Below are 16,777 nucleotides of genomic sequence, written 5' to 3' on the forward strand. Positions count from 1 at the left end.
CCTCCCTGCTAATCCTAGCCCCTCAGCTTGTCCTTCATATTGCAGCTGAATTTATTGGTCTATCATCCCACCATGCCCCACACATGTTGGGTGGCTGTTTTATCCAGTAGGATGTATTTCTTGATGTTAAACTGCTCCTCATCCTTCGGCACCACTAAGTTCATTTTAGTTCTGTCTAAAGTAGACACCAATTATCAGCAGTCTGCTAGCTCTACCAATCCTATATTGGTCTAAACAACAATCTAAAATTACAACTATTACTTTAACCATTATCAATATCATCATCATCATCATTGATGATGTAAGCATAAAATGTTGAATTGTTATTTAATATTCCATTTATAAAAACTTTATTGTTTTATCATTTCAGGTAGTTGCTGTATGCTAGCAGCATGAGTCGACAGCCCTCTAATTCGGGAAAAGCCCGTGGACACAGCCAACAAGGTTTGGATTTATGCTTTATTATATATATATATATATATATATACATATATGGATGTGTTCATCCGAGTATCATCATCAGTTGAATATTTGCATTTGCTAGCTTACTTCGGTTGGACAGAATTTGTTAAGGCAGAGTTTCTACAGCCGGATCTCATCCTTGTGAATGGATTTGGTGGATGGAAACTATGTGTCTGTGTGTATATGTGGATGTACATATATATATATATATATATATATATATATATGCAAGGAGGTACCCAAAAGAAACTGGAATTTTGCAATATTATTTTTTCCCCTTAGTTTTACATGTTTACACTTTTATCACCTTCAAAGTATTCTCCATTTGAAGCAGTGCATTGGTCCAGACATGTTTTCCATTTTTCAAAGAATTCTGTAACACCAGCTTCCGTCTCCAGTGATGACCTTTAAAAAACAGTTTGGGTCAACTTCCAAGTGTTCTTTCAGATCACGACCCCCATTGTCGTGACTGCTTTTGATCTTCTGTGAGCAAGTGAGGCACAAATTTTGCTGCAACTCTTTACATTCATAATTCCTCACTCAGAATTTTTTGGCAGAAGCTGCAGGACACACCAGTCATATCAGCAAGTCCATCAATTGTTCAGTGATAGTTCCCCAAGATCAGTGTTTTCATTCATTCAAGAGGTTGACGGTCATCCTGAATGAGGTTGGTTTTCAAGTGACAAGTGACCATTCCTAAAGCATGGAAACTGCTTTGTAAACCTGCTTTGCTCATGGTAGCACTCTTGTAAGATGTTTGAAGTACACACACATGTATACATACGTACTACAATCACTACTGTTTGTGGTGGCTCTCTCAGACATGCCCTCATTAAGCCACTCTCACCAGCTGATGATAGACAAGTATCAGAAGCAGCCAAGGACCTGTTCGTTCCCTTTTTTTTCGCCTCCATCTATCATTCCTATTTCTGTTTTATGTTTACTTTTAATTCTTCATTGTTTCTAACAGTCTTTCTCTGTGTGTGTTTGTTTGTCTGTCTCTCTCCCTCACAAACACACAAATTCCTGCCATCCATTCCTAGTTGACAATGTCACTTGTGTCTCTTTTATAGTTCCTGTCCAAGAGTCCACACTGATGATGAACATCCAAACTCACAAATCTGAGAGGGACTGCAGGGGTTTAAAATGTAAGTTTTCCCTTCTTACTTGGATCTGTTTTCTTGACACACACACACACACACACACACACACACACACACACACACACACACACACACACACACACACACACACACACACACACACACACACACACACACACACACACACACACACACACACACACACACACACACACACACACACACACACACACACACACACACACACACACACACACACACACACACACACACACACACACACACACACACACACACACACACGCGCGACATAACATACATGGATACTACAACATACACGTTTACTGCAACCAAATATGCTTGTAATGTCACACACTCCCCTCCTGGTTCACACTGACACACTTCCTTGTAAAAAATGGTAAAAATTAAGAAAAGGAATTTCTATCAGAACAGTATCAATGTCGAGACACACAGATTCAAACATGCAAACACACTTGCATGCATACAACACACACATATACACACTTCCAAATTGTTTGAAAATTTCACTCAGTAGGTATTGGTCAACTGAAGGCTGTAGTAGAAGACCCTAACACAAGGCACTGTATGCTGAAATGATGTGGTAACAAAATAACTTCTTTCTCACACTGCCATGCAGTTACCTGTTGTACACACAGTGGAACTTCAGTTTACAAATGTCTCTCATGAACAAATCAGTTTATGGACAATTTTTTAAACACAGAATGTCTTGGATGATGGAACAGGGTCTCAAGTAATGAACACACACACGATGGTAACAATGGTTGGCGACCATCTGGGAATATCAGCAAGAGGAGAGTGTCAGGTGTTGTCTGGTTTTTTGCTCAAATTTGCCATTCTTTCTTCTCTTGAATTTCCTGTGGAGAAAAATAGTTTCCATTCACGAATAGGTGACAAATGCCTTACAGGGGCAAATTCAATTCATAAACTGAGATTCCACTGTATATGCATGTGTGTGTATAGATGTGCACTTGATTGAAGTTGATATAAAAACTAATATTCCATGATATACTCAAGTTGTGTCTGTTACCTTCACTTTCTTCCTCTTTCTCTTTCTCAGCTTCAACAACCAGCAACAATGACCTGGCCACCCTGTTTGAATGTCCAGTTTGTTTTGACTATGCACTCCCTCCCATCATGCAGTGCCAGAGTGGACATATTGTGTGCCATTCGTGTAGGCAGAAATTGTCAATGTGCCCAACATGTAGAGGACCATTAGGTGAGTATTATTACATCACCCCTCCGTCCTTTTCTCTCTGTCTCTCTGTCTCTCTCATATGCTCACTCAGTCTCTGACACTTTCACTCACTTTACCATTTCCACTCTCAGCATTAACCTTTCTCATTGCCTTATTCACAACAATTCACTTACGAAAACTGAATACTTCACACCCACCTTTTCTTTCTAATAATTATGTTCTGGTCATAATTTGTTTTGAAACCTAATAATACACTTACGTTGATGTAATGCATTAAAATAGCCTAATGTTTGTTTGTTTATCCAGATGCCAGAGCAGTAGGCTTAGCACAATAGTACACACCCTGTGACAACCACCATTGTGTCCCATACTATATATATATATATATATATATATATATATATATATATATTTGTATCAGACAGCCAGAAGGGAAGCTAGGTGACAGGTTTATTGTATCAGACTGCCAGAAGGGAAGCTAGGCGACAGGTTTATTTAGCCAGAGAGGAAGGAGATAAGAAAAGATTTGCCAATGTTCTGTGCCGTGAGGGCCAAAGACTTGAGGTATTTCGTGTTGCAAGACTGTGTAGGGGAGAGAATCGTGATGTCGTGGGAGAGAAATGTATTCGCATGGATGATGGTACACTTGCACTAAACGAGGCTGCAAAGAAAGAGGTTTGGAGATGCCACTACGAAAGATTGCTCAATAAAGAGAATGAATGGGAGAAAGAGAGTCTGCTGAATGTCGACCCAACAGCAGGACCAGCTATCCGAGTTGACAGTACCATGGTAGATAAAGCAATTAAAACTATGAAGACAGGGAAAGCCCCGGCCCATCAGGAATCACTGCAGAGATGCTCAAAATATCTGGCAGTGTCAGGAGACAAATAGCATAAACACAACATGCATTTTATACCATCTGTTCCCTATGCATATTTCACCATTGTGACTACTTGTGTTTTGTGCAGTGACTGTTCATAGTGCATTTGGATACAGATCCACAGCATTTCTTTAGGGTAACCTTTATATATTTAGAGATATTTCTCTTAGGCATAGCGATGCTAATAACTTGGCAGTAGAACACAGTATACATATGCTTCAGAATGAAGTGTCAGTCAAGTAAAGAGTAAAAAGACCCCCCTTTGGTCATGAATGGTCATGGGATTGCACCTAGAAAGTTGTTGTCTGAGGTACAAGTCCAGGCAAAGTTGTTTATGGCAGACCAGCTGTTGCCCATGGTTACCAGTCTCCCCTCTGCACACCACTGATGTCATCCAAGAGAAAGGCAAAGGCTGGTACAGCTGAGTGAACTGGAGTAACATGAAATAAAGAGTCTTGCTCAGGAACACAACACACAGCCAGGTCTGGGAATCAAACTCACTACACTCCAACCACTGAGCCATGCACCTTCACAAGTGTGAGAAGCTTACAACACCTAGCTTTCCCAAATGGTCAACCATCTTAAGTAGACACTATGCTCGATGTTGCTTAACTTCGGTCATCGGACAAGAACCGGTGCATTCAATGTGATATGGTTGTGAACATTAGTCAGTATAAAGTTGTAATAAGCTGTAGTTTGATACTCAAGCATTCTCCTTTGAGTGCATTGCATTTTCTAGCAGAAACATTGTCACACTGTACTTCTAAAGACCTGAGCAATAAAGAAATCTCTTATTTGAAAAACAGGTAAGGTTTGATGACAGAAAGCCCACTGTTTGTGTGTGTGTGTGTGTGTGTGTGTGTGTGTGTGTGCGTATGCATTTAAAATCTCAGGTCATGCTAGCATGCAAAAATGCACATTAAATGAATGAAACACACACACACATACTCATATATTAATGAACGAATGACAAGAGAAAAAGAGTTACCTAATCACCTTCATTAGCTTATAGCTGTTTCTGCTATAAGAAGTGTGCTCAAAGCTGAGTGTTTGTGCACCATCCTACAACTTTCTCAGAGTCATTTCAATGAAATGTATGTTTATTTTGGAAAGCATTAAATACATACTTCAGAATCATATATATATATAAATAATCACATAATATGATTTGCGGATGTAAATCCATACCTAGGAAGAGCCTCAGAAAATAAATTTGCTTCATTAAACTCCACCTTGCAAGCATGGGAAAATGGTTGTTAAAATAATGAAACCCCACTTACAACTAGATAACCTGCAGCTGGAGTAAGCACAGTCAGAAGACCTGGGGTGGACCAGGGATTCCAAAGTCTGCTGTTCGTCTTGACTGTTGTGCTGCCATTACTTTCTTCATGTGTCACAAAATTGTCATATCCAATCCAGGAATATTTGATTGTGAAGTCTGAAAATCTTGTGTACAATTAAGCACATGACTGGTGACTTGTGATATGGTTTTAATTGCCAACATTTAATTGTTAATTACTTAATGTTTCGTGAATTTTTAAATTTATTTCTTTTCATAAAAGTGTGTCGCAAATGTGAAAAGTTTGCAAAGTTCTGAGTTAGACTGTGTGTTGTCTGTTAGTCTGTTCTCTCTTCTGCTTTGTGTTTGTAGAATGACCACACAGTAATTGTTCTGTTCACTCTATCTTCTTAACTCTTTTTGTTACCATATTCCTGTTGAAATACACTGCTTTTGTTTTGGTAAATTCCAAAAATAATGAAAACTTAATAAATAACTTTGTCATAATTAAGCTTGTGTTTGGAGCATAAAGTAATTTGAAATTTTGGTGGAAGGTCTTAATTTAGATCACTTCAAAAGAAAAAGTTTATATCATATAACCAGAGATGGTCTCAAGTGGATTGGTATCAAAAGGATTAAGTCCTCTTTAGTTGAACAGTAGTTGCAAACCACTTCTTCCCTATCAATGTTTCAAGCATCCACCATATCCAACCACCAAATAACTAGGTGCCACTGTTGTTCTATTTGTTTACTTGATTGCTTGTTTGAGTGTCTAATCTGGTATCCCAAATTACTCATCAATGGTTATGAAACAACAATCATCATCATCATCATCATCGTTTTAACATTCCCTTTTCCATGCTTGTATGAGTCAAACAGAATTTATCTAGGTGGATTTTCTACTTTTGGATTTCTTTCCTGTTGCCAACCCTCACCTGTATCCAGGTAAGGTAATTCTCAATGACCAGAGATGTTTCCATGGGAAATGTGATCTCAAGGCAAAGAGACAGTAACACACACACACACACACACACATACATAAACTATGGGCTTCTTTGAATTTCCATCTACTAAATCCATTCAAAAGACTTTGGTAGAATTGGAGCTATAGTAGAAGACACTTGCTCATGATGCCATGCAGTGGGACTGAACCTGAGACCATTTGTATACACACACAGCCATGCTTGTGTGTATATACAAATGTATTAAACATTAAATGTTATTAATATACATTTCCTTTCTCTTCCGTTTGGGAACTGTAATTCTTATAAAGTGTTGGTATTGATTTTGTTGGATTGACAGAATTGGTAGAGCATCAGACAAAATGCCTTGTGGCATTTAGTTTATGTCTCAGATCTAGCATGAGTTTAACTTTTTTTTTAATCTCTCCAAGGGTAGATAAAATAAAGAAAATATCAGTTCATGAATGGGAATTGATGAAATCAACTGTGACCGCCCCCACTATCACCATTCCCCCCCCCCCAAAGAATATGAAGAAAAAAGAAAACAAATGTGTATCCTTGAACCTGTGTAAGAAATTATCATTGCTGTTGTTGTTACTGCAGGAAATATTCGCAACTTAGCAATGGAGAAGGTAGCAATGACAGTGCTGTTCCCTTGTAAATACTCTACTAATGGCTGTTTAGTTACTTTGTTACACACTGAGAAGTCTGAACATGAAGAAACATGTGAGTGCAGGTAAGAGGACACTTATTTTTGTATTTTACTTTTTTCTATCATATCTGTGTCTCATACACACACACACACACACACACACACACACACACAGTAGGCATGCCTACATCATGCACACAGAGATATATTCACACATATATATTCATGTGTATATTTGAACTTCCGTATTGTTGGAATGATTGTATTTGTTTCAATCTGGATTGATATTACTCTTCATACAACTAACAACTTTGTGAACAGGATTGTGGAAATTTCATTGAATGAACAAGTTACCAAATCTCTCACTCTGTATCTTAGATGAGTCACTTTTGTAGTAACTAACTGTGACACCATCCTAGGTGAGATCAGGCATTGCAAGTACTTCTACCCAGCAAAGAAGTTCATTACCTTTGTCGCAGCTAGGTCTGCCCCTTATGGCATCCCTGGATCAGCAAAAGACTGTGAGCTACAAGTTAACCCAGAGAAGCAGCTAAAGTTGTTACTTCAATATCACTAAGGCCAGATATGGTGCTGATCTGAGAAGCATGCAAGCAAGTGGTTCTGTTAGAACTCTCTGTCCTGTGGGAGATCTGCATCAAGGAGGCTAACAAGAGCAAGAGGAAGAAATATGCTGAGTTTAGTGGGATTATGGCAAAGCACTGGCTGGCGAGCCTGCCATTGAAGTGAGATGCAGAGAGTGTGTGCTGGCCAGTCTCTCTGCAGAGTTTTTTTACAGTATGCTTGGCATCGAGTTAAGTGTGGAGGTAGCAGCAGCAGCTGTTTCAAGGTGGCTGCGGATCAGGAGGCGCAAGCCCTTGAAGGGGGAAGTGCTCACTGGACACAAGCTAGGATTTGATCCTTGCTCCGTTGGAGACACCTGGGTGAGGAGGATGTTTGATTGTTGAAAGACCCTGAGCACCTTATGACCCTCAGGAAACATCATTGACGATATGTCCAGATGTATCACAGATCGATGTCTGGAAAAAGTCTTTTTGCCAAGTATTTGATCCATTAATTTCTTATGGCAATGAGTTTGGTCTATTTTTTGCATCATTTGTGGAATAACCATGAAATTTAATTTTGCTGTTGGAGCGTTAAACAACAGTTGAAACCCATCAGTGATTGGAAAATAAATGGCTGGAAATGGAATGGCAGCAACAAAGCTTTAATACCAGTAATGAGATCCATTGTTAGGCAATGGTGTGTTGTAGTAGTTATAATATATCCAAACGCAATCGATGCCTGGCCCAGCTGACTGGCTCCTGTGCTAGTGGAACATAAAAACCACCCACTACACTCTCGGAGTGGTTGGCATTAGGAAGGGTATCCATCCCTAGAAACATTGCCAGATCAGAGTGGAACCGGGTGCTGGCACTGGTTCTCCACACCTCGGTCAAACTGTCCAACCCATGCCAACATGGAAAACGGATGTTAAACAATGATGATGATGACTTTCTTACAGCCATTTTTGAGAAATTCATTTCATGATAGAATTTCTGTATGAAGAATGTTTAATTTCACAATTAAATCACAGTGGAAGTATTGAAGAGTTGAAAAATATTACGTATTCTGGACATAAAACAATGGGTTTTGTGCTATAGAAATAATAATGAAGATGATAATGACCATATCTAATTCTTTTACCATAGTGAATTTCTCTTTTGTTTAACAGGCCCTACTGTTGTCCCTGCCCTGGTGCATCCTGTAAGTGGCAAGGTTCTCTAGAGCAAGTTATGTCACACTTGGTTCAATCTCACAAAAGCATAACGACACTGCAAGGTAAGATACCATTGGTTTCTTTTGAAAAAAGGAAAATATATTTTGTATTTCTAAATGGCTTAATACATGTAACTGCATCTCATCTAAGCAGACTCTCTCCCTAATTAGTTGGGCTATGACCCTCTCCGTGACCTTCATCACCTGATCCAGCAGTTTGATACCCCTGTAGTTATTTCTATCTAAAGCATCACCTTTACCTTTGTAGCAATTGGCTATGGTGCTACTACGCCAGTCATTGGGTATGACTCCTCCGTGAACTACCGAGTTTACAGTACGGGTGATTAGACCATATCCCACACCACCAGATATTTTAAGCATCTCAGCAGTGACTCTTGGTGGGCCGGGGGCTTTTCCTGACTTCATATCCTTAATTGCTTTATCTACCAGGGTGCTATTGATTCAGGTAGCTGTTCCCTCAACTGGATCAACATTTGGCAGGCTCTCCTTCTCCTATTCATTCTCCACATTCAGCAGCCTTTCATAATGGCTTCTCCAAGCCTCTTTCTTTGCAGAATCATTAAAAGCAAGTGCACCATCATCCATGCAGACAGATTTCTCTCCTGTAACATCGCACATACTATCTTGCAGTCCGAAATACTTCAGTTCTTTGGTCCTCACATTGCTGAACATTGGCAAACTTCTCTGCTTCTCTCTTGGCTATATATACCTGTTTCCCAGCCTCTCTTCTGGCTATTTGGTACAGTTCCATGCTACCCTATCTCTTCCAGGTTTTCCAGGCCTGTTTCTTTGCTCTAATGGCATTTACTGTAATATTCCACCACCACGTTAACCTAGGTCTTGGAAGGGACTTTGCACCAGCTGCAGATTTAGTCTATGGCGCTCAGTAAGCTGTCACATAGGAATTTCCAGTTACCCTTTATGTCACAAGTCTATAGCTCCTCCACCCTCTCATTAAATTTCTCAGTGAGGATATCCCTAACCCTAAATCTCTGACTGTGTGAAGGGTTCTTTAGCTTCCAAATCCTTTCTGGATTGGTCTACTTCTTGGCATCCTTCTGGCCTCAAATCTAAAGCCACTAATGACTGGTCTATGCTAGGGGGTACATTCTTCACCAGGGAGAGTCTTTGTGTTTAAGAGGAACCATGCATCCCGCTGTCTGGTGAGGATGAAATCGATCTGGCTAGCAGAGTTGCCTGATTGATGGGTTATTACGAGGTTGGCTGTCTGGCTTCCTGAAGTTAGTGTTGCAGATTAATAGGTTGCTTGCATCACAGAACACCAGTAGCCTAGTTCCCTCTTTGTTTCGGGAACCAATTCCATGGCTTCCATGAACACCATGGAAGATACCAGATTGCCATCCAACATGCCGATTAAAATCTACAGCCACAAAGATGAGGTCATTGCCACTCATCTTTGAGGTAGCCTGTAGAAGGATATCATAAAAGGGGTCCTTCTGATCATTTGGTAGGCCCGCTTGTGGGGTGTAGGCAGAGATAATTGTAGCTATACTATTCTGCAAGACTAGCCTGAGCTGAAGCACTCTATCGCATACCCTGACTACCTCTATGACCATATCCAACCATTTCTCTGCAAGGAGTATGCCTACACCCCCTACTCCAATACTGTTCCAGAAGATTTTATCTATCTATGTGCCTTGCCTGTGAGGACCCTGGCTGAAGCTCCTCTCCACCTTACCTCTTGTATGCAGCATGCATCAACATGTCTCTGCTCAAGCATCTCTACAATCTCACTAGACCTACCTTTCAAAGTGCCTACATTGACAGTGCCAACTCTAAAAACTGGGAAAAGAATGTGGGAGGAGACATGGGGATGAGAGAAGTTATTCAGTGCCTGAAAAGAAGGTTTCCATGTTCATTTGATAGACATGCTATACCTGTTCTCACTTTTGAACTGTCATCATTCAAGCATGTTAAGATTGTTGCCCCCACTGGGGGTAAGAGTAAGTGTTAGCAGCATTGTAAGTATAAGAATTATGAACATTGTAAATTCAAGCATTACTGGTGCTGCAGATATAAGTATAAATAAATGAAGAAAAGTAAATATGAATATCAGTATGCCGATGTTAGATTAAGCAAGCGGGCTGCTAAACTAGTTGCGTTTGTCCCGAGAGAGAGGGGGAGAAGAGGGAGGCGAAATTGCAGGTATGATAGAGGATACAACCAATTGCATCCTCTATTTGGGAGGTTGTTTCTGGTGAGTGAAGAGAGATATCCAGTATTGGTGGGGGCGGGAATAGGCAAACGAGCAAGGGTTATTTAAGAGATAGTACGAAAGACTATGGGGCCAAGTTGGAGAGAAGAAGAAGGAAAGAAGTAAGGGTATTTTAGAGAGATTTCATTTGGAAATTACATGAAGAATTAAGGAGAAAACTAAGGTTGAGAGAGAGAGAGATTAGGAAGTTATATATTGAAGAGTCAATTTAAATAATTAACTTACGAAAGTAGATATTAGTAAATAATGCATATTAATAATGAATGGATGAGTGAAAAGATCATAAAACTAGAGAATAGCTTAGCAGTGGATAACTGGGTGCCAATAGATACCAACACTGGAATGAGTTACATGAAAATCTGAGAGGGGTAGAAAAGTAAATATGTTTTGCTATAATTGATAGACACTTTTACTCTTTAACTAGTTTTGGCTTCATAGAGTTATTTCACAGTTAAGTTTACTGTTTGTTTTGGGATGATAAACTGCTCTACCGGTCACATATAGGAGTAGGTAATAACCCTCTCACTAGTAATAAGTCTCATAAACATCCTCATTTTGCTAAACTCAGGCTGCCCATACACTCGTGTATTGACTTAGCAATGGATATCACTGTTAAAGGGATTGGTAATTATGAAGTAAAATTACTTCTAAAATTCTTTTTTGTTTTTTTGTTCAGGTGAAGACATTGTGTTTTTGGCCACTGATATTAATCTACCTGGAGCTGTCGACTGGGTTATGATGCAGTCATGTTTTGGCCACAATTTCATGCTGGTGCTAGAGAAACAGGAGAAGATAGATGGCTTGCAGATGTTCTATGCCATTGTACAGTTGATTGGTACAAGGAAGCAAGCAGAAAACTTTGCTTACAGGTAACAAAATCTTTTCATTTTTTTCCCCTTCCGTCCTCAGCCCCCTCTTATTTACCATAGTCCTCCAGGCAATCACAGAGGAGTTCAAGACAGGTTGCCCCTGGGAGCTCCTCTATGCTGATGACCTTGCCCTAATTGCGGAGTCACTATCAGAACTAGAGGAGAAGTTTCAAGTGTGGAAGCAAGGTCTAGAATTGAAGGGCCTTAGAGTCAACCTAGCTAAAACCAAAATCCTAATAAGTAGGAAGGTAGATAAAACACAAACCCCTTCAGGTAGATGGCCCTGCTCAGTATGTAGAAAAGGAGTAGGTAGTAACTCTATAAGATGTACCCGGTGCAAGCTATGGACACATAAGAGGTGCAGCAACATCAAAGGCAGGTTAACTAGCAAGTTAGTTTTTGTTTGTGGCAGATGTTCAGGTGCAATAAAGACTGCAAACAAACAGGAAACAACTTCTATCTCGTTCCAGGGTGAAAAACTAGAGGTAGTCGATAGCTTCCGCTATCTGGGCGACCAAGTTAGTAGTGGGGGTGGGTGCGCTGAAAGTGTAGCTGCTAGAATAAGAATAGCCTGGGCAAAGTTTAGAGAGCTCTTACCCCTGCTAGCGACAAAGGGACTCTCACTCAGAGTAAAAGGCAGACTGTATGACGCATGCGTACGAACAACCATGCTACATGGCAGTGAAACATGGGCTGTAACTGCTGAGGACATACGTAAGCTCGCAAGGAATGAAGCCAGTATGCTCCGTTGGATGTGTAATGTCAATGTGAATACCCGTCAGAGTGTAAGTATCTTGAGAGAAAAGCTGAACATTAGAAGCATCAGTTGTGGCGTGCAAGAGAGACGATTGTGCTGGTATGGACATGTGGTGAGAATGGAGGAGGATAGCTGCGTGAAAAAGTGCCACACCCTAACAGTTGAGGGAACCCGTGGAAGAGGTAGGCCCAGGAAGACCTGGGCTGAGGTGGTGAGGCAAGACCTTCGTACATTGGGCCTCACCGAGGCGATGACTACGGACCGAGACCTTTGGAAATGTGCTGTGCGTGAGAAGACCCGGCAAGCCAAGTAAGATCGTTGCCAGTGCCCCTGGACTGGTTCTTGTGCGGGTGGCACATGAGATGCACCATTTTGAGCGTGGCCGTTGCCAGTACCGCCTGACTGGCTCCCGTAGGATTTTCGAGCGAGATCGTTGCCAGTGCCCCTGGACTGGCTTGTGCAGGTGGCACATAAAAGACACCATTTCGAGCGTGGCCGTTTTCGTGCGGGTGACACGTAAAAGCACCCACTACACTCTCTGAGTGGTTGGCGTTAGGAAGGGCATCCAGCTGTAGAAACTCTGCCAGATCAGATTGGAGCCTGGTGTAGCTATCTGGTTTCACCAGTCCTCAGTCAAATCGTCCAACCCATGCCAGCATGGAAAGCGGACGTTAAACGATGATGATGATGATGATGATGATTTGATTGGTTTTTCTCAAGACTTTTTTTTTTTGTTTTTTTTTGTCAGATATATTTACATCAGTCTGTTAATGTTTAAATTGTGGTTCTTAAGTGAGGTCCACCTGGGCATACAGCTCTCACATCTGTGATAGTTCTTCCATTATTATACATGCACACACACACACACACACACACACACACACACACACACACACACACACACACACACACACACACACACACAGACCTCATCCAAGAAGAAGACACCCAATTGAGTGGTATAAAATTGCCCACAACACACTCCAATTTGAAGGGTTTTGGGATAGAGAAGGGTATGGAGAAATGAAGAGACATCTCATCTGCATATGAGTGGGCTTTGTTGGTGGTGACAGTGAGTAGGTTGTTGATGCATGTGAAGTAGGGAAACAAAATTAACTCTTTAGCATTCAGATTATTCAATCAAATGTAATGCTTATTTATCCTGCATTATCTTGTAGCATCGAGATTTCAATTATGTGGCTGTATACTTTTTTGGACTCACATCGTAGGGTAGATGTAAGACATTGGATCTGACCAGTTTGAAACAGGGAGACTGTTTTGGCCATATATAGCTGGTTTAAATGCTAAAGGGTAAAAGCCTGGGAATGCACTAGAGTTGATAGTGTGGATTTGAGAGATCCCATTTGTGCCACTGCAATGGTGTGCTCTGACAGGAGCACACCATTGCAGCCACCAAGTGATGGATGATCTCCCCTCACTAATACTATTGTGCAACTTTCACTCATCCACACTCCTGGTCCCTCTGCCCCACTTATTTCTATCCACTTTGTACCTTGAAGAGCCACCCTAACACCATCACCACTATTTCCAGCTTCACCTGATTGCTCCTTACCTCTCGTCTAAAATGTGAATAGTCCTGTAGCTCCTCTATAGCAAGAAACCTGCTCTGCTGTGGCCCCTTCTTTCATGTCTATATCCTTCATCTCCTAGCATAAAGCTACTCATTCTGCATTTGTAGTCTTACAAACTACATGGTGACCTCACAAGTACAGGTACCATGAAAAAAAGCATTCAATACACTTAAGTGGTTGGCATTAGACCATGCCAAAAAGAGACATTGGAGCACAATGCAGTTCCTGGGCCCTTTGAATTCTTTACAAACTGTCCATCCCATACCACTATGAAAAATGGACATTGATAATAATGATGATAACAATAAATGGCTCTCTGTTGTTTGATCAACTAAATTACTTGCTCATTGAATGAACATGCAATTAACGTGTTAGTTGGTGAGCATTTCACTAACACATGTACCTTAACTCTTTTGTTATCATTATTTCAGTGAAATACATTGCCTTTGCTCCAATTAATTTCAAAAAATAATAAAGAATTTAGTAAAATAATTCATTATGAAGCTGGTGTTTAGAACAAAAATTATCATGAAATTTTGGTGGCAGAAGGTTTTAATTTAGATTACTTTAAAGGTGGAAGTTTGTATCATATAACCTAAGAGAGTCTCAGGCAGTTCAGGCAGGTTGGTGTCAAAAGGATTTTAATATAATTCTCTGGCAGAACTAACACATCACAGGGTTTGACCAGGCTGTAGCTTTTTGAATTATTGTTACAATCCACTTGACAGCTTTCTATACAGTTTACATCCACCCAATTTCACTCACAAGATGGATCAACCTGAAGAGACAGAAAATGATATTTGCCCATGACATGTAGCTGAATCAAACCTGGAACTTTGTGGTTGTGAAAGAAACTTCTTAACCCAGTCAACCACACACACACACACATTCAGTTTTGGGGTTTTACATGTGTTTTTCCATTCTGACTTGTGTTAGACTTGTATATTATTGATGCATTCTTTTACAAGCCAATACCCTTCCTGTTACAAATGGACAAATTGTTGGCAGGAGAAATGACAACAATGATGCTGTTTGTAGCTGATGACATTCATTGAGTGCAAATCTAAACAAACACACGTGCACATTGGGCTACTGCACAGTTGTTTTTTCTACCAGATTCCAATCAGAAAGCATTGCTCAGCCCAAAGATTAAAAAGAACACATCCAATTGGTTGTGTTTCTCAGTGGAATCGAGCCACAAGCATCCACTTAAACGCACACACATGGTGGGCTTCTCAAAAGTTTTCTTCTACCAAATTCTAGTTACATGGCATCGATGAATCCAAAATTATGCAGGACACTTGCCCAAGTAGCTGTGCTTCTCACTGGAGTTGAACCTGGAACTACACAGTGACAATCTTTTTAACCCTCATCCTTTGTTGTATGTTATTTTAAATTCTTAAAAACTCTTTTGTTGTTGTTATTGTCTAATGCTGAAACTTTGATTCCATTACCAGATTAGAACTAAGTGGTCATCGGAGACGACTTACTTGGGAGGCCACACCACGCAGCATCCATGACGGTGTTCAATCTGCCATTCTAAGTAGTGACTGCTTGGTATTCGATACCAACATAGCCCAGTTATTTGCCGACCATGGAAACTTGGGGATCAACGTTACCATTTCTACATGCTAAAACATTTTTATTTTTGGCGGTTCCATGATCTCAGGCCAGGCGGTGCCATCTCCTCCTGTCTCCATGGCACCAGTAGACTCCTAAATTTAGCTTGTCTCTCTCTCTCTCTCTCTCTCTCTCTCTCCATCTCTTTCCTCTCTCTCTCTCTCTCTCTCTCTCTCTCTCTATCTCTCTCTTTCTGGCTTTTAGCAACTTAACACTTGTTTTTTTTTTTTTTTTTTGCTCAGTTATTGTCATTTTTTCATTTTTTTTTTAATTTTTCATCATGCTGCATTGGTGCATGCATGTGTGCAGTAGTGAGCAATGGCTGGCTGGCTGGTTGCTGTTGCTTGCTGCTGTTAAGACACAACAAAACATGTAAAAAAAAAAAGAATTTTTTTAAAATTAAATTTATTCCAGCTTAATTCTGCTGATAAACTGACAAAACAAAACAAAAACAACTGAAATTAAAAGGAAAAAAAAAACTGATATTATTAATATTAATAATTATTGATAATTAATAATGATAAATGTCTTGAAAAAAATGGCAGTTTTAAGTTGCATGTTGACATTTTATCTTTTTTTTTTTGTTTTCCTTTTTACCAAAAAATTATTTTTGTTGAGAGAATAATACAACAACAAGCAGAAAATAACAAAACAAACACACAAAAAAGAAAAATTCTCTCACAGAAGAGAAAAGTTATGGAAATTGGAGGATTTTATGATGAAAAAAAAAAACAAAAAAAAAAACAAACTTAAGGACAATAACCTCAATTCTAAATTGTTAATGCAATTCAACATCGGAACTGGGTGTTTCCTATAAGATTTTGTCACTTGGAATATGTGTGTTGGAGAGATACTCAATGTCAAATCTCGGAGAAACTTGGCACTCAATTTGAAACTGGCCTTTTGAAACAAAAAAAACAAAAAAAACCCAATAAAAAATAAAATCTATGACTAGACACTTTAACTGTGAGGTGGTGAAGCATTGTCGAAAGAAGCATGTGTAAGTTCTATGGGATGAGGCAAGTCTGTGGCTTGGTTTTGAATCCTGGTTCAGAAGTGTTTCACTTCACTTCCTTTGGTTTCACATCACCTAGCATCACCTAATTAATGCCCTTGAGAAAAGGGATAATCGTCAAAAACAATTTCGTCTCCCCCCCACCTCTTTTCCCTGCTCTGTCCCATTACAGCTCCTACTTTCTCCGTACAAAACTGTAATAAATATTTGAGGCGTTATGTGCATATGTAGCCCTTCCTCCCCTCCTTCCCACCTAATCCCCCAGTAATGACGAATAATAATAATTAAAACTACTGTCTTCTTTAAAGTTGACTGT

The 16,777-nt window shown here is 40.0% G+C and overlaps 1 protein-coding gene across 3 annotated transcripts in view; it reads left to right on the forward strand.

Moving 5' to 3' along the window:
- LOC106875559 (E3 ubiquitin-protein ligase SIAH1A) overlaps positions 1 to 16,777 on the forward strand; it is a 58,220-nt gene that overhangs the window by 41,348 nt on the left and 95 nt on the right. For all 3 annotated transcript variants that reach the window (XM_089341587.1, XM_052976188.2, XM_089341588.1), the window contains exons 3-9: positions 371 to 444; positions 1,536 to 1,610; positions 2,665 to 2,823; positions 6,527 to 6,659; positions 8,308 to 8,414; positions 11,285 to 11,477; positions 15,284 to 16,777. The exon at positions 15,284 to 16,777 is cut by the window's right edge and continues 95 nt beyond it. In XM_089341587.1, coding sequence (XP_089197713.1) covers positions 393 to 444; positions 1,536 to 1,610; positions 2,665 to 2,823; positions 6,527 to 6,659; positions 8,308 to 8,414; positions 11,285 to 11,477; positions 15,284 to 15,461 — 897 coding nt within the window. In that variant the 5' untranslated portion in view covers positions 371 to 392 and the 3' untranslated portion in view covers positions 15,462 to 16,777. The remainder of the gene's footprint in view (positions 1 to 370; positions 445 to 1,535; positions 1,611 to 2,664; positions 2,824 to 6,526; positions 6,660 to 8,307; positions 8,415 to 11,284; positions 11,478 to 15,283) is intronic.

The sequence above is a fragment of the Octopus bimaculoides genome, chromosome 25, assembly GCF_046866305.1.
Source record: "Octopus bimaculoides isolate indiv1 chromosome 25, ASM4686630v1, whole genome shotgun sequence".
NCBI classification, from domain to species: domain Eukaryota; kingdom Metazoa; phylum Mollusca; class Cephalopoda; order Octopoda; family Octopodidae; genus Octopus; species Octopus bimaculoides.